The sequence below is a fragment of the Rhamphochromis sp. 'chilingali' genome (assembly GCF_963969265.1).
Source record: "Rhamphochromis sp. 'chilingali' genome assembly, chromosome: 3".
Classification (NCBI taxonomy): Eukaryota; Metazoa; Chordata; class Actinopteri; order Cichliformes; family Cichlidae; genus Rhamphochromis; species Rhamphochromis sp. 'chilingali'.
In genome coordinates this window covers 40,897,172-40,915,299 of record NC_137931.1, presented here as the reverse complement: position 1 = coordinate 40,915,299, position 18,128 = coordinate 40,897,172, and the positions used below count along the sequence as shown (strand labels likewise).

General features: G+C 39.7%; 2 protein-coding genes across 3 annotated transcripts; one reads left to right on the top strand and one right to left on the bottom strand.

Moving 5' to 3' along the window:
• The first annotated feature begins 6 nt into the window (after window positions 1–6).
• Window positions 7–9,497, top strand: LOC308394574 (chromatin assembly factor 1 subunit A-like). 2 transcript variants are annotated; one of them, XM_080878950.1, is made up of 14 exons: window positions 7–164; window positions 603–665; window positions 815–1,050; window positions 1,398–1,479; window positions 1,582–1,650; window positions 2,141–2,358; window positions 3,140–3,308; window positions 3,436–3,516; window positions 4,140–4,241; window positions 4,378–4,627; window positions 7,062–7,215; window positions 7,327–7,648; window positions 7,822–7,906; window positions 8,617–9,497. In XM_080878950.1, the coding sequence occupies exons 1-14, from the start codon at window positions 75–77 to the stop codon at window positions 8,724–8,726; spliced, it is 2,031 nt and encodes a 676-aa protein (XP_080735076.1). In that variant the 5' UTR covers window positions 7–74; the 3' UTR covers window positions 8,727–9,497. The 2 variants fall into 2 exon arrangements, with proteins under 2 accessions (XP_080735076.1, XP_080735075.1); XM_080878949.1 differs by having other exon boundaries at window positions 806–1,050.
• A 1,423-nt stretch (window positions 9,498–10,920) lies between these two features.
• Window positions 10,921–17,804, bottom strand: ubxn6 (UBX domain protein 6). Its single transcript, XM_080878951.1, has 11 exons — window positions 17,622–17,804; window positions 16,992–17,149; window positions 16,252–16,316; window positions 15,512–15,640; window positions 15,315–15,412; window positions 15,120–15,195; window positions 14,924–15,008; window positions 14,585–14,804; window positions 13,558–13,688; window positions 13,272–13,420; window positions 10,921–12,920 (listed from the first exon to the last, which is right to left on the bottom strand). Exons 1-11 carry the CDS (start codon window positions 17,702–17,704, stop codon window positions 12,795–12,797), a joined length of 1,320 nt encoding a protein of 439 aa, XP_080735077.1. The 5' UTR covers window positions 17,705–17,804; the 3' UTR covers window positions 10,921–12,794.
• Between the last annotated feature and the right edge of the window lie 324 nt (window positions 17,805–18,128).

Below are 18,128 nucleotides of genomic sequence, written 5' to 3'. Positions count from 1 at the left end.
CAACACAGGATTCTGACACTGAAGCAGAGGAGCTGAATGAGTCAGGAAATGTTTCTAGTTTGGGAAACCGGTCCATGCAGTCAGTTTCATCAGTCACCTCTCCGTCTGAAAGCTCGCCAGAAAAGTCCAAGACGGATGACCCTACACCCGCTACTACACCTACAGTATGTACAGCACTCTGTGACCCTGCTTTTTGTTGCAGCCCACATTGGGCAGTATATTACTACAAACGTGACATAATCAGTGTTCAAAGAGTTTGTTTTTTAAATATAAATTATATATATAAATCTGCGCACATCACACAAAAAACAAGATTTCTATTGAGTGTTTGCTTCCTATCATCAATAGATTGCTTTAATTTGATATTTACTCATGTAATGCATAACACTAAAGTACTAAATCATTAATAATTAACAGTGTGGTTTTTTTTTTTTTGGGGGGGGGGGGGGGGGGGGGGGGGGTGTAATCTTGGCTGTTCAGAAAAATGTCATTGTTAATTGAAGTAATTATACCATTGTTAACATTGTTAAAATTTAAACATAGGAGCATTTGTGAAAGACAGGCAATGATCTTGAGCCATATTTCTTTTCTCTCACTAACAGGAGTCAAAGACCACCCCCAAGATACCAGCAGATCAAAAAAAGGTCAAAAGACGCTCATTGAAGGTAAAAAAAAACAAACAAACCCAAATTGTTGCATTCGGTTCACTTTCATTTATTTATTTATTTTGTGAGCCTTTTGTGTGTCATATTTATTCACCCACTTTATCAGTTTGTAGAAAAAGTGATAAATATTTGACATTTAGAGTTTACAGGAACAAGACGAGAGACTCCGGCTGCGACAGGAGAAGGAACGGCAGAAGGAAGAGGCCAAAGCTGCAAAAGAGAAAAAGAAGGAAGAAGCTCGGAAACTAAAGGAGGAACGAGAAAGGGAAAAACGGGAGAAAAAGGAGAAGGATGAACGAGAAAAACGGGAGAAAAAAGAGAAGGAGGAGAGGGAAAAGGCAGAGAGGCTAAAAGCAAAAGAGGAGCTGCGGAAATCCAAAATGGAGTAAGTAATGGATTATTGTTTTACATTGTAGTTGTCCATACTTTTCGCCACACCTGCAGTCATTTGAGAGACTTGCAGGTCAGCTGATGGAGGAATCTGAACAGTGAAAACACTTTCATTGTTTCATATGGTTGTAAAGATTTGTGTCCGTTGTGGCAGTGGAGCTGAAATGAAATGTGGTTTGGGTTATCCATATATTATTTATATTTCCCTCCACACTTGCAGTCATTTAAGCGACATATAGGGCAGCTGATAGAGGAATCCATATAGTCTATTCATTCAATCTGAATTAAGTTTTGTTTTTAAGTTTAGATTTGGTAAAATATTTTTGTTAACATCTGCCATAGGGCCAAGCTGGAAGAAAAACGAAAGAAAGAGGAAGAGAAGCGAATGAAAGAGGAGGAGAAACGGTTGAAAGAAGAAAAGGATGTAAGTTATTTTTCTTTTTTCTTTCTTTTTTTTGACAGTTATGTGCTCAGCATCTTGTTCTACATTCAAAATTAACCATTTGACTGTTCTGTTTTGTTACAGCGCCTCAAAGCTGAGAAAGCAGAAATTACGCGGTTTCTACAAAAATCGAAGATCCAGCAGGCTCCAAAGGTAAGTAGATTTACTAACCTGACATGAAAATTGATGGATGTCACATTTGAACTCTGATCTCTCCTTCAAAATCCGTACAGTTTCATAAAATGTCTTTTCTTTAAAACTACACCCACATTAAATATTTACAGCAAGTATTGTTAAGACAAAAAGAGAGCAGTCTACAGTGTATTTTTAACTAACTACTGTTACATTGTATAACAAGCTCAGTGTATTCACGTTCAGTTATTTAAAAATCTGTGCCCATTATCTACTCCTACATAAGGTTTGTGTAATCAAAGCAAACCTCTTTCATACAGCTGCTACCCGATTTTCACTGCACTGCAAACTTAATGTATGTATTGTTAAAAATACAATACTAAAGGTGAATGCTGCTCAGAGAGTGAGCTACCTTGGCGGAGGTTTGCATTCTTAGTGCTTCTCGTTTATATTGACTTCATGAACCTCCAGTATAATAATTGCCATGTGTTTTCTTCCCTTGTCATTTCAGACACTTGCAGCTGCGTGCGGGAAATTTGCTCCATTTGAGATCAAAGAAAACATGGCTCTGGCACCACTGTGCCGGGTTCAGTGTGAAGAGTCTGCTCTGGAGGAACTGGACCGATGTTTGTTGAATCCTGCTGATAACCTGAATGGACTGAAAGATTGGATTGGGCAAAAACCCAGACAGTCAGGACCCACAAAACCCAGACAGACCAACTCACTCAGGTGAGACTGGAATTGGTGGTAATCCCAATTTAACTTTTGTTTTGTAAATCTATATACAGCAGCAGTAATCCCTTGCTCAGACTCCTTGGGCAGAGGCGGTCACATGATCTTGGTTATTAACTGCTTAAGTTAACCCAGGGTTTGTCAGTTTAATTGCGAGCATGTTTATTTGAAAGAGGTGGCCCAGTTGCAAACATGAACAGGCAGAACATCTAATTTTTAAAAAGAAGTTAAAACTGTAATATTAGAAAAATATAAAAAAGTAAAATGCATAACACAGGCTGGAAGCAACACAGCTGCTTCTGAGCAGTACAAGTGTATTTGTTGTCAGGAAAAGTATTTTGAAGGCATTTTGGTCAGTTAGTCTGAACAAGATCTACTATATCAAAGTCAGCTAAATTGGACTGTAAAAAGTCAGGGGAAAGGTGAAATGATAACTATGCAAGTTTCTTCTTTCACACAGTGTCAGTGCCACTTCTCTATAATACACAGATGAATTTAATCAACTATTAAATTAGTATTTTCCTAACTGGCCCTAGGACGGTTACAGTTTCTATTCTGCATCACTGGTCATGTCCAATGGTCTGACAATAAAGTATAAAAACAAACATAATTCAAATGAATGACCAAAGTCTAAAGTACAAATGGATTATATATTAATGCCTGTAGAACAATAAAATTGTTTTAAATTGGTTCTCATGTATCATTTTTATAAACTGGAAAAAAAAAAAGATAATTAAAATAGTCCTTCAAGCTTTTGTTTGTTTTCTTCCTCTCTCAGGGATTGTATAGCAGTGGAAGGGCCAAAACCAGATAGTGTGCCGGACCGTAAACGTTATGGGCCCATGAAGCTTCTGCAGTTTCGTGAGAATTACCGTCCAGCCTACTGGGGCACATGGAGCAAGAACAGTTCACACATCTCACCTCGCCGCCCCTTTAGACAAGACAAGGTGAAACCTTTATTTGTAATTTTATTAATGTCTTCTGTTCATGCACCACCCTAGCGGTGAATGTGCTTATGTGGGTTGCCAGTTTATGTGTAGCTGTAGTGATAGCAACTGTTCTCTACGACCATAGGGTTTACTTGACTATGAGGTGGACAGTGATGAAGAATGGGAGGAAGAAGAGCCAGGAGAGTCCCTGTCTCATAGTGAAGGGGTAAGTCTTTTTTTTGCCCCCCCATTTAATAACTGATTTAGACACATGCAGACATATAAACATATAGGTATTACTGTTCATCAAACAACACACCCACATTTGTTTTTTTTATTCTCTTTGAAATCATTGAAACCCGTTTCAATCACTCATGATTTATATAGAAATCACAGATTGTTGTCCCAAAGTCCTGGTGTGAAAACGACCTGTGTGTGTGTGTGTGTGTGTGTGTGTGTGTGTGTGTGTGTGTGTGTGTGTGTGTGTGTGTGAAGTGAACTAAAAAAAAGACCATCTTGTGATGTGATTGTTCAACCATGACACAATAAAATGTTGACTGTGAGCACTTGGACCACACCTAATGATTTTAAACTCAGTCATATGCTTTTTAATGTTTGTTTATCCATTGGTAGGGGTTGATGAGTATGGAAAAGTATTCAAATCCATCTTAAATTATAGTTGACGTTACAGTATGCATCTTCAGCCATGCCATGATTATATGAAATGACAGCTATGCACGTTTCTTTTTACAAGGTGAAAACAATACCGGTTATGCTTTGTGGCTGGTAATAACTGTGACAGTGATTATTTTACTCGTTAGAAAGCTGTGAACTCTTGATCACTTTTAGGAAGATGAGGAAGAGGGAGGAGAAGATGATGACGATGACGATGATGGATTCTTTGTTCCTCATGGCTACCTTTCAGAAGATGAAGGGGCACTGGAAGAAGAGGTATGAGTCGAACTACAGTATTAGTGCCCTCTGTCACCTTACTGAAAGAATTGTTTGACTCTTCTAGTTTCAAAATACTTTGGCAAAGTTTCTTTTGGCGGTTCGCACAACTGATAATGCCCAATAAACCTCCCAGGATGGTGGTGACCTGGAAAAGCAGAAACTCCGTCAGAAACTGAAAGCAAGGGAGTGGGATGAGCTTATGTCCAGCAAGAAGAAGATGAAGGTCCTGGAGCCGATGGTGAGGGGCTGCATCTGGGAGGGAGAAGCACCTGGCTTTGAACTTTTACAGTCATATGTTGTGTGCTTGGTGGAGCCTTTACCCAAAGCAGACAACAGTCCCAGCCCAGAGGAGATGTCACTGAAGTCTCAGAGAGAAGAAAAATGTAAGTGTCTGTCAGATGTTTTGCTTGCATGCAAAGTTTGAATGGTAAATGGCCTGTATTTGTATAGCGCTTTACTAGTCCCTATGGACCCCAAAGGGCTTTACACAATCAGTCATCCACCCATTCACACACTGGTGATGGCAAGCTACATTGTAGCCACAGCCACCCTGGGGCGCACTACCAGGGGCGAGGCTGCCGGACACTGGCGCCACCGGGCCCTCTGGCCACCACCAGTAGGCAATGGGTGAAGTGTCTTGCCCAAGGACACAACGACCTACACATTGTCCAAGCCGGGGCTCAAACCGGCAACCTTCCGATTACAAGGCGAACGCCCAACTCTTGAGCCACGATCGATTGAAGAGCTGCCTGAGCTGCCTGCTCCTCTTGTGATTAATTATGGAGCAAGTAAAGGCGGCTCACTTTACCATAAATTGTGTGGGTGTGTATCTATCTGCATATTTAGCAAGAAATGTGCCATTTCTTCATTCAGTGAAGTGATCGTTAAGCTTCAGCAGCAGTTCTCAAGGTTCTTGCTGTGAAACTGTAACTGTTTAGCAGTGAACAGAAGTCCTGTCTGACTAAAAAGTCCCTCACAGGCTCCAGATGCAGGAAGAGCTGTATTGACTTTGAATGACAGTTTGATGTGAGGAAAGCTATGCAGTAGATCCATATTTCTAATGAATATACATGAAAGGTACATCTCCAGCTTCCCTGCTTCTGGGTTCCTGACCCCATGGATCCAAAGAAGTCATCTTCATCGGATAGGCTACTGTTTGTACTGGCCTCATCCAACTCTGTGTCTAGGTGATGTCTGATGAAGTTGAGACCTGTGGAAAGATGTATGGTTTTCAAAAGAATTAGGTCTGGGCATTATTGTGCTGTATAGGATGTTTGCCTTGAAAATTTGATCACACTGGAGATGTTTTTTACCAACTACTAAAACAAAATCTTGTCATTCATAGCCAACAAATAATTTGCGATGAATTCCAGATTACATTCAAAATCAGAACTTATGCAAGGCTAAGCAGTGCTGGCAAATAGTCTCCTTCAAAAAAATGTTTAGCCTTCCTCTTAGTTATAAACTTCTACACCTCATAATTGAAGTTCATTGAAGGAGTCAGGACAAAAAGTCACTTAATGAGAAAAGAAAAATATTAAAACAGCTTAATTACCAATGTAGTTTCTAGCAGAGAAAGGGAGTGATTCTGGAAATGCGCATCATTTATTTATATATTTTTTAAATCATTTAATTTTTAATGTGGCTCAAGACTGTGATCCTATAACCCACAGGTGTTAAGCTCCAGTCCTCGAGGGTCAGTGTCCTGAAACTATTAAACGTCTCCTTGCCGCTACACACCAGAATAAAATGTCATTTGCAAGACTCTAATAGTACTTGACTCCATGCTGAGGTGGCAATTCAGCCGTTTAATTCATGTGTGTTGGAGTATGGACACATCAAAAAGTTGCAGTACACTGACCACCGAGGAATTGAGCTCAACACAGCTGCTGTAACATAAGGATGACATCCACCTAACCACAGCTAAAAAAAAAAAAACGAAATTTAGCATGCTTCCTCGGGTTAGATGTTGAGTTCTTGTTATGCTGAAATGTCGGTTTGTTTTGGCTCACACTGAAGACACCGCGTTATACAGCTGTTATTTTGTACTGCTTTTACGCAAAACATGCTTTGCACATGAGGGCAAGGGTGTTCATCCTCTTCAGTTCTAGCTACCTCTGCCATTTTTTTAAAAATGTGTTTTATATCTGGTCATGTGACTGCATGGCTACATCTGATTGGTGAAAGAGTTACAGGTGGCTTGATCCATTATTAGTAGTAGTATTATCTAATGTTATTAGATATAATGTTATTAGACTAGAAATTATTTTTAAAAAAGTAACAAGTCAAGTATTGCCAAATATAGTGGAGTAAAAGTAGCAGTTCTTCTTCACAAATGTACTCAAGTAAAAAGTATGGTGTAACAAAGGTACTTTTAAAAGTACTTTTCCCCCCAAAACGTATTCAAGTTAATGTAACGGAGTAAATGTAACTTATTACTACCCACCTCTGTAATTGAGATCTCAAATTCTGACCATACAGTAACCAGCATGTTTACAAAATAAAATTTTTAGAGTAGAGTTTCTAGAGTAAGCCTTCAAAATAAAAGCAGGAAAAATCGTCTGTTATCAATTATCTTCTCATGGATGGATGGTAAAACAGGTGTAAAGTGTCTATATAAAGTCTTGCAAACTCTGGATCAACTTATTTTGGCAGCGGAATGGGTCATGGTTCGACGCTAGCCTAATATTGCACAGCACTGTTGGCTTCAAGGAAATAAATCTTTTGATTTTTATGTGAAATGTATTTAAATTCTAATAAATGTATGTATTTATGACATAACAATGAATAACTCCCTAATATTCTCATCTTGGACAGTACTCGGTAAGCTCCTGCCTCTTCTGCATGGCAATCTCAACAGTAGCAAAGTGATCATCAATGAGTTTCGGGAGTTTTGTCGCCAGGAGATCACCTCCTCATCTCCTCCTGTTCTGTCCAGCCCTCAGAACCCAGCAGAAAATATTCCCAGCAGGTAAAGCAATGGTTAGGGAACAGTAAATGTAATATTCAGTGTGGACGTTTATGTTTGTATGGTGTAGTTGTATTGTCTTGAGATTTTTCCTTTCCCTCCTGCTTTGATCAGGATGCAGCTGCGACGCCTCATCAAGAACAATGCTATTTATGAAAAGCGTTCAGCCCACAGGCGATGCTGCTGGTATGTGCACCAAGAGGTTCTGTCCCGTTTTGGTCAGGAGGCTCTTCCAGTGCCCTGCCAATGGACCTACCTCACCACGGGAGCTCGAGAAGAACCCCGTGAAGAACCCCAGGCAGCCACAGGCTCTCAGGGAAACTCTCCCACAACTCCCCAGAGCTGCTCCACCACCCCTTCATCCTCTAACAAAAGGAAGAGCACAGGCAGCATGTCAATCACCAAGTTTATGAAGAGATGTAATGATCCTGAGCAGGTAGGTAAAGGTGGATTATGAGAGTTTTTTTTTTTTTTTTTTTTTTTAAAGCCCTGTTTGCAGGACTGGTCTACAATGAAATATCCACTTCACATTACCACTTTTAAATATCATGTTACCAAACACGTGAAAGGATTTTCTTAAACTGACTGCAGCTTTTTACTGTTTACCAGACGGAAGCAATGGAGGCTGACGGTTTTCAAGCTGACACTGAGGATGATGATGAAGATGACTGTGTAATTATTTCTACCCAAAGTGGTAAGCTGCATAGGAAGATTATTTTTTTGTAAAACTTTACCTTTTAACTGTAATTTTCAACTTTAAGGTTTAAACCAAGATTCAACGACATCACAAGAAAATAATAGTGAATAAATGGATGTGAAAGTGTTCATTTTAAACATGGCTACAATCAAGTGAGGCCAGCATATATACGAGTAATTCCTGTGATGCAAAAGCTCAGAGTTCAGACTGCTGCAAATGCTCATTTTACTCTTAATTCTGTATAATGCCAATGAGAATGGCTCCTAACATAGTCATCTACTGTTCATACCTTTTTTGGAGTAGCAGTCAATCAGAAGAAGTTTTCCAGTAGTCTGTAGTTGGATTTTGATGGTAGTGATTGAATTTAAAAACTGTGTAGTGAACTTTTATTTCAGCTTCTGAAGTAGGGCATGTCAGAAAAGGTTTGAAAGTGAGTGAACTGAGGGGTACCACCAAGACCCAGTATAACATAAATGGGGATTGTTTTCAATTATCAAGTATGGAAACTTACTGTGGAGTCAAAGAATAAAATTATGGAGCTAGAAAATAATAGCACAATAGAGCCACTTTGAGCCAAGCATTTAACCTAAGCTGTTTATTACAGTTTCCTATATATATTATTCAGTTTTAAAGTGTATGTATACATTTTAGACACCTAAATTAAATCTTATTACATTTGTACTTTTTTTTTTTTTTTTTTTCTTCAGGCCCTACAAAACAGACATCCAGTGAGGGAGATGGTACAATGGAAACAACCCCCTCTGACACTGCTGCTCTCCCCACTGCAAGCTCTGCGTCTGCCCTCGACACTGTCTGAGTGCAGGACAGGCAGTCTTCACCCAGTCAGACTACCCCTTTTCTGCCTAGAAATTCCTGCTTGCTGGATCTGAACTCCACGGTGTGCCAGACAGAATCAAGTCTTCAAGTAAGATGAAGCACCTAAGATACGGGTAACTCGTAGCAGGTAAACTCTGCTCAGGATTGAGTTCCCTCTCAACTAATTCAGTTCAGTCAGCAGCCATCGGGCCGATAGCAGCTATCCCTAATATTGGTGACTGGTTTGAATAAGGACAGGCTTGACCAGTATTCCAGTATTCATTGATTATATCTGATATTTGTGTTTAACGTGGGCCTATAGAGGGGAAGGTGAATTTCTCCGGCACTGCTTTAGCTGCTGCTGCAGATTTGGGTTAAACAGGGAGAAAAGCAGAACACAAATGGCCTTTTTTTTTTTTTTTTTTTCCTTCCCCTCCACGAGAAGCATCCAAGACATCGAGAACATTATTTACGGTTTTTGAAATGTTCAATTCATCAAGTTGTGGATGTGATATTTTCTAATGTATATAGGTTACCAAAATGAGAAGCTTAAAGTCCATCTGTACATTTTCTTCTGATTTCCATGGGTTCATTTATTCTGCAACTTCTAAACCTGACAAACTCACTGGAGTAGTTGCTAGATCTGTACTTGTACAGTTAGGTTCAGTGCCACAGTGTTTTATAAATATGTATTTTCTTTATTTTTCAAGAATACTTGAACAGGATAAATCCATTAAACATGAATAAAAGTACTGCACTTTTATATACAGTTTATTTCTTGTCTCTTTGGGATGTTTTGTTATTCTATTAGTAGAGTTCTGTAAAAAAAAAACTGGCAGCTGAGTTGTTACATGGAACTAAATTCAGAAAATATTTGTCCCACAATGGGCAATTAAGTTTGACAGTTGATAAGTAATATATTAATGATGCACATGTGTTACCTAAATCTTTTGTTACACAACATCAGTAAACTGTCATGTTTAAGAAACCAATGCCAGGTGATTTAGGCTCACGTGGCTTTATCCTGCTGGAAACAGTCATCACTGTTATACACTGTTGTCACAAAGGAATAAACATAGTCAGGAGTAATATTGATGTTTACGCCAAATTCTGACTCTACCCTCTGAATGTTGCACCAGAAATTCACTCATCAGACCAGGCAACAGTTTTTTCCAATCTTCTGATCATTTTGGTGTGCGAACTGTAGCATCAGTTCTGTTGTTAGCTGACTTGAGTTATACCCAGAGAGCCATCTGCTTCAAGGTTAGACGTGTATTCAGAAATGCTCTTGCGCATATCTTGGTTGTAACGAGTCGCTATTTGAACAATCAGGCCATTCTCTGACATCACATCAACACATTTGCTGCGCACTGGATATTTTCTTTTTCAGATCATTCTTGGTACACGGTACAGATGTTTGTGCTGAAAAATCACGTAAAGCAGCTGTTTCTAAACTACTTAGAGCAACATCTGAATACTGATACTGCAGTTCACCTTAGCCAATTTGAATGTATATGATAAGGGATAGAACACCAATCAGACTAAGCCACACAGACAGCACTTGGTGACAGTGGGAGGGAAAAACTCAGTTTTAACTGGAAGAGACCCCAAAAGCAGGCTCAGGGAGAGGAAACCATCTACCTGGTTACAGCTGGCTAGGGGGGCTGAGGAGTATTAGCAGCTCTAATTTGGTTTAAAGATGGTAACCTGTTTTTGACTTATTTTGCTGTTATTTAGTTAAAAAAACAAAACTGGGGCACTAACATGGTTTACCAGTTGAGAGGAGGGAAACTCCCACCAACACATCCATTAAAAGATGATGTAGTCTGGTTAAAGACACTTTGTATTTCATCCAATTAACCCTTTAAAGCCAGAACCATAAAATAATTGCCAGAAAATTATAATTTTATGAAAATGGAGTGATTATTGAACTGTCTGCATATATGAATTTTAAGTTGTATCATATTTGTTATAACCGGTTCTTTTCTTTTTGCAATTTATTTTTTTCATAGGGAAAATAATCTGCAATAATGCATTAAATATCATACACTTGACTTTAAAGGGTCCAAATCTGAGAGCAGTAAATGGCTGGCTGCTAAACTAATTTCACATTTAAGGTATCAGCACATCAAGATGTTGCACATATTATGAAGGCTTTGCAAATAAATACATGTCCAACACAGGAATAGAAAACATTTCTTATTCCAAAGACAACTTTTATTTATTTTTTTTAAACAGACTTCTGTTTGTTAAAAGTTAAGAGGCTTTGCAAGCGATCGTTATTACAGGCAGCTTAAAAAGCAACAGAACACCACTCGGAAGGAAACATCTGGACAGATCACAACTGCTCACTTAATTATTTCATACTGTTATGGTGCTAATGAAAGATCTACATCCCTTTTATGCAATACCTGTGGACAAGCGTTAGACTGCAGAAAGGTTTCTTTTGGCTGATTCAACCTGGGCTGTGAATGAAATAGTGGACATCAGTTTGTTTCCCCATCACCCAGTTCTAATTTGTGTGTTCAGTGTGCAACTGACCATTATTAGCAACATAAGAGGGGAAAAGACAGTAACCCCTAACCTTAGACTGATGTTACATAATTGTGTACATTTCCCTTGTGATGCATGGAAATGGTAAGAGGTAGGCTGTTGTCATTTAACCAACCACTACAAGGAGAAAGTAATTAGGTTTTAAAGTTCTACTTGGTAAATGCTCATGTACAGCAAAACCACAAACAAAATAAACGTATGCAGCTTGAATAAACTTTGAAACTTCAGTCTCTTTTGCAACTTGAGTTGTCACTGGATTCAGTTCGGACAGTTGGTGTTTTGAGGCGTTTTCATGTACTCGGACCCTTTTTATGTGGAGAAAAATAAGTGTTTGATGCAAACAAATACAAAAAATAATTAACCACCATTTTCAATACAACAGAAATCCATGCTGCCAGAAATTTGGCTATCTCCATGCCAGGGTGGAGTTGGTTACACAAAGCTTCAACATAAAATTCAAACATTAATCATTTAAGTGTGAACAATGTAATAGTAGAGGTGTTTAGGCCCCTCCCTACTCCCCAAAATATCCTTCATTGTTACAAACTTACAAAATAGTTGATTCCAGTACTAGAATTGCCTTCACATTGTCACCACATGGCTGACACAATTATAAAACTATATATATATATATGGGCCTCATCTTTTAATTATTTTTAAGTTACCCCTCTGTTTTGTCTCAACATAAATTTCAAAATTATCCAAAATAAAAATTTTGATTTATGAATTCTGATTTAGGCTCATGCTCATACTGAAGCAACAACAAAAGACAGTCTGTGTTGTAACACCAAGGAGCCCAAGGCCGCTCCGGAGCAGAGGACAAAAGGGCAACAGAAGCTTATGTATGTTTTCAGCAATAAAGCCAGACTCGTATCACATCAAATCAGTTAACAGACTACACTGAGCTAATCTCGAACACCGCCAAACAAAGCACAGAGCATTTCAAGTCTGAAGTAAAGCCAGTGCATTGACACCCAGCAGCCTTACAAAAAAAAAAAAAAAAAATCACAGGAGCCGCTGAAGGAGCTGAGATACTTAACGTGATTCAACAACTGTATCTTGAACGGTCTTTGCCATTTATTTTTTTCTAAAGGGGAGGGAGTGGTGACACAGTTAAAACAGGGTCTCAACATGCTTTGAAAACTCTACCTGACTGACTTGGGTAGAACAGGAAAGACTGCAGCTGCAGAGTCTGTTTACTACACAGCATGTACAATCAGGATGCAAAACCCCCCAAAACAAGCATGTGCTCTTGCTTTCTCCTTCCATCTGTCAGCAGTGCTTCCTTCAACATGTCCTGCTGAAGCAGGCTGTGTTGTGACCTCATCCCCATGGGGAGATTATGCTCAGCCCAACAAATATATTAGGGTAACATTGCCCCTAATCTATCACTGCTACCGACTTAGGTTAGAGTTTGCAAAAATAAATGTGTCACTAGTAAAGGGCCGAATTCACCCCAGTAGTGTGAGAGGAAAGAGGAAGGTAGAGGGGAGGGTTCGGGAGAGAGTACTCTTGCTCAGCTCAGGCTCCGAATGTTTTCCAGCAGTTCCGGTTTGAGGAGAGTGGGGCTCTTTCCACCTGCAGCTGCAATATCAGCCTGCACAGCTGCATCCCAGGCAAACGTGAGCAGCGCAGCAGGGACCTAAAATATAAGGGAAGTCAGTACAATACAGATTATTTTTCGTTTAAAAGGGAGAAAATTAGTAGTTCAAATGTAAATGTGACACTTTACCTCAACATCAATATTACCTGACTAAAAACGACCTCAAACATTCACTCTCTGTTCTAAAAATTTGCCACAAACTAAAACCTGAATTAAAACCCCTGCTCTGTGCTGTGGGTTTTAACATTGAAGTTTGTTTTCATTCTCCCAGTGCCCACATTCATCAGAAAGAAATACTAAATACAGTGTTACATGTTAGGGCAACATTGGGACTGACAAAAAAATTAATCCACAGGCCAGTTTGCCAAGTAGATTCTGATTTCAACCCACCAAGTTGCACTCTGCGAGAGCAATGTCTTCAGATTCTTGTAGTTTTTGACCTCCAGGAGCAATCAGTTCAAAGGGCTGCCAACCGTCCACCAGAGACTCCCGCATGAAGGAAAACAGCACAGGCATCCGGTCCCAGGCATAAAATGTTCCTGAGAGGGTCACAAATCATGAGCAGTTGTGTCAACAATGCCCACAAAACTACAATGTGTAGGATTTTTCAGAGTAAAATGCTTTTGGTTTACTCAATTGATTTAATCTTGAAGTACATTTTAAATTGTGGCTTCACCTTGTAGCAGGTTCCCATCAGGTAGTCTCACCCTGAGCAGGGTGTAGTTGTATTTCCTCCTCTCCCTCTGTTCCTCTTTCTCCCTCATGGCTTTAGTGCGCAGCATGGCACTCTTCTCTACTAACTCACTCCTGTGAAACACACAAGGGACTCATTCGCTGATAGACAAACACTAGTAAACCAGGGAAACTTTTCTGGCTAGAGGCACATGACACACCCAGAGGCTATAAAAAGAACATCAGCATTAAATAATCCATTATTCTTGGGTGTGCTGTTAATAGTGGAAACCTAGAGTCAAATACTGCCATACAACCCAGGACAACTAAGAGTTAAAAAATAAATAAATCATAATTTCAATGCTGCAGTCGTTTAAAAAAAAAAAAAAAAAAAAAGAGGTGTTAGTTGTACACCCTTTCATGGAAACAGTATTCCCTGATGGCTGCGCCCTCTTGCCCCCATGTCTCAGTCTAATCGAGCATCTGTGGAATGTGCTGGACAAATAAGTCCGATCCAAAGAGGACCCACCTCAGAATTTACAAGACCTAAAGGATCTGTTGCTTTACATCATGTTGCAAAGTTATGAGAACTAATGATCCATCGAGGGGTCACTGTCTACTGCACACATCCAGGAGACTGTCACTGTCTCCTCTGAATCTTCTTTACTTGGTTACTCAAACTTGGAAACCATGTGGAACAAATATAACCAAAACCTAGTTTGATCACCAGCATATTTAGGGGCAAACTGTTACTTGTGGTTCTTTTACAGCAGTCTTGTAGGATAAATTCAAACAGGGATGAAGTTTCTCTAACCACACTGTCACAGACAAATTGCAAATCCTATGAGCCAAATATTGATCTTTACTCCATTTCACTGGAACTGCTACCACAGCGAGTGAAATCAAGTAACTGATCTGACTGCACAGACAATTCATTAAAGAAAAGAGAGACAACATTTCTCTACCACCTAACTAGAATTTATAGCTGACTTGAATTAGATCCATTTTTTGGATTGAAAGTGAGTCTATACCTCTGCTGTTGCTCCCTTTTGAGCTCCTCCGCTGTCAGGTTGTAGAACTCTGGCGGCAGCTCAAAGCGTTGAGCGTTAGGAGACTGCCTGAAAGCTTGAGGCTGCCTGTCCAGCTGCGCTCTGACCGGCTCGCCTCTCTGAAGACGATCCCTCCTCTCCTTCATCAGCTCCAGCGCATCGGGGCTCTGCTCTGGCAAAACCAGGAACTCCTCTTCCTCCTCTGATCTCCGTGAAAGGTGGGCACGCGTTAAAACGATGTAAAGACTGAATGATGCATAAATGAAAATCACTGGCAGGTGAGCAGACACATACTGCTCATAAATATCACTATTCATTTACCTTGGCCCTCTATGGGAAGCATCACACTTGTAAAGCCCAGAGCCTGCAGGAACTCCCTGCTGCCCTCCACAGACTTTACTTTCTCCTGAAATAACACAAGGAATCTTATAAGACATGCAAAATTATCTTGTTTTCTTATAGAAATCCCATAAAGTCTGCTACAAATAGTTAGTCTTGATCCAGGAACGTTACACACCTGGAACACTTTGTTGCTGAGTTTAATTTTCCTGTATTTCTCTTCTGTGGGGTTCTTGCATATATTTTCAACATATCTGGAAACAAAACAATGACAACAAAAAAAACCCTTTGATGTCTAGAACAGATATTCAAAATCTGTGACAACAGCATAAAACATTTACATATGTAATTAACATCACCATCAGCGTCTTACTTGCTTATGATGTCCACAGCAGCCTTCACTTTCTCTCTGTCTTTGTTAAATGTGTGCATCATCATAACAGACGCCTCGACTGCATCTTCCTCAAACCGCTGCAGGGAAAAATTGCATGTTTATCAAAAGCACCGATTAGATAAGCATTCAGTCTGACTGCACACACGTTATAACTGAACCAACATCCTCAGACATACCATTAAAATGGCCTCTTTAATGTGTATTTCCCTCTCACTCTTGGTTAATGTGGCTCCAGTTAGTGGACAGATGAAATAGACGCCTGATACTGAGAGAAGGGTGGGATCTTTCACTGGCACTTTGGAGCCCTGGGAGGAAAATGTCAATCAGTGTTGTTAGATTCAGTGATGAAATTTTCATCCACACTAACAGGCCACCGCTATTACTCTGAATTTAATACAGCTCACATAACTAGGCGGCTCCTTTTCTGATATTCTGAATTAGGCCTCACAACCACTGACGTATTTTCCAGTAAGGACATGTATAATTCAGGTTTCAACAAGCATATAGGGGTTTTTTTTTTCATATAAAAAAAGAAAGTTCTGGCTTTTCAACTAAAGAAAACCACTAGGATTGTGATAAAAGAATTTTAGTACTGAACAGATTTAAGGTAAATAAGGGAAGATTAAAACAAAAGCCCACTGTCTGGCTGGAGAAGGACACCTACTTTTATGAAACTGACATTGAGATGAACAGCTGTCTGCACCTATGCTGCCCTTTTCAACACTGGACACTGTATGATAGGCTGTGTATAAACAGGAATATTTACTTTAATCAGTCATGAAAACAGCTTATCAGGAGTACTGTCTTCTTCAAAGTGAAAGAAAAAATTGAAATATTTTAAGAAGTTAACCACAGTCGATGTGAACCAAAATTAGCATGAAAATTGTGTCACAATTCTGGTTTATGCAACACTTACCTCTGCTGCAGCTGCCTTTTCTTTTTCAGCAAGTGCAGCTGCCTCGGCCTCAAGTTCTCTTTTTACTGCAAGCACGTGTAGAAAACAACTGTTATAACCAGAATATTTTTTAACAGTTAATAAATAATTTTTTTAACCAAAAATATTACCTCAAAATAAAAATCTTTGCCGTTTGCTTTATCAGTTTAAAACAGTATCTAATCATATCTACTTCCCATTGACAGGATCAGCATCTTAATATAAACATAAAGATTATATACTTGATGCAAATCTTCCCATGAATACAAAAACAATGATTTTTTTTTTTAAAATAAATACTTTTTTGGTTCAGGGACGAGTTGCTACCTCAAGTGGAGGAATTGAAATATCTGAGGGGGGAGAAAGGTCTGGGCTTCTCTGCTTAGGCTGCAGCCCTCACTAACTGGCCTCAGTTAAACAGCAGAAAATGAATGGGTGGGTGACTTCTATGATTATGTGGTTTTTCAGAGGTAATAAACGTTTTTGGTGGCTGATCTTTCATACACTGGATATAGTGTACAGTAGCAGACAACAAATTTAGAAGATATGTTTTTTTTAAAAACAGATCAACTATAATAATCCGTAGAGTGCTTCACAGTCCAAAACATGTTTTAATACCCACAACTGAATTATCCTAATACCCACAACTGAAACGAGGAGGCTGACGTTCATCTGTGTTTGATAGACACCACCTGGTGTAATAACAGGGCTGCATGTCTCACCCTGGGTCCTAATGGCGTCCTGGGAGGTGTGAACCTTCGGCTTCTGATGCTGTTCAATCCTGGCCAAGGCTGCAGCTCCAGCCCTCTGGGCTCCTTCACTGGGGGCATGGCGATCGTGCTTGACACTGGATCTGCCCTGCACCACCTCAGGCTTGGCACTGTAGGGTTATTAGGAGAGAAACAGGACTATAAGAGGAGACGTGTTGTGGCTTCACAGTAGGAAGAAGAAAAGACAGTGCTAAGCTAAGTAGCAACGACAACAGTACAAACACGTCAGAATCACAACAGCTCTGCTTCCTGTTGAGAAGCAGGTTTGCTTAGTTCTTTAACTAAACAAGCTTGTGCAGGGATTAACTGTTAGTCAGGTCACCATGAAATTATACAGTCGCCCCCCGCCGTGCTCAAGAATATATAACAGTTAGCCGTTTGACAAACACCCGTGAGAAAAACACACACAAATTAGCACTGTTGTGGTTAGCTTCAATACATGGGGAGACGGAAAAGCGGTAGTCATTACTGATCAGCTGTCAGCTATGAGATAAGCCCGTTTAGCCAATGTTAAATAGCTATCTGTGCGGCTAGCTCTGCTTAGCGCTGTAGCAGCTGAGAAAAGAAAAGTTTGTTATTTGCCTGGTGTCTTCCGTTAGTTTCTTCCCGGGTCCCGCGGATTTAAATTTGATGTCTTTCTTAAAGTCATCGAAAAACTTCTTCATTTTCTGTAGCTGCACAAAAATCTGACTACCAGGAAAAAAAACAAACAGATGGGCAGCACCCAGCCTGGTTTTAGCGAGGAAGAGGAGGACCACAACAAAATTGTTTCCAATGAGAACAAACTGCTTCCGCCTCATCACGAGAGACGGTCGCCCCCTCGTGGTTGAACTCAGAACTGAAAGTCCAACCAGATCAGTTGTTCGTGTTTTATAAGACAACTTTATTTTTTATTATTTGACCTTTTTGTTTGTTTGTTTGTTTGTTTGTTTGTTTGATTACATGTACTTACATGTTTGCTGAAATTACCCGAGTATTGACTGGCTAACACACACACACACACACACACACACACACACACACAAACATATTATGCTATCACATTCTGGAAACACATCACATTAAGTTACTAAAAGCTAATTTTAGCTG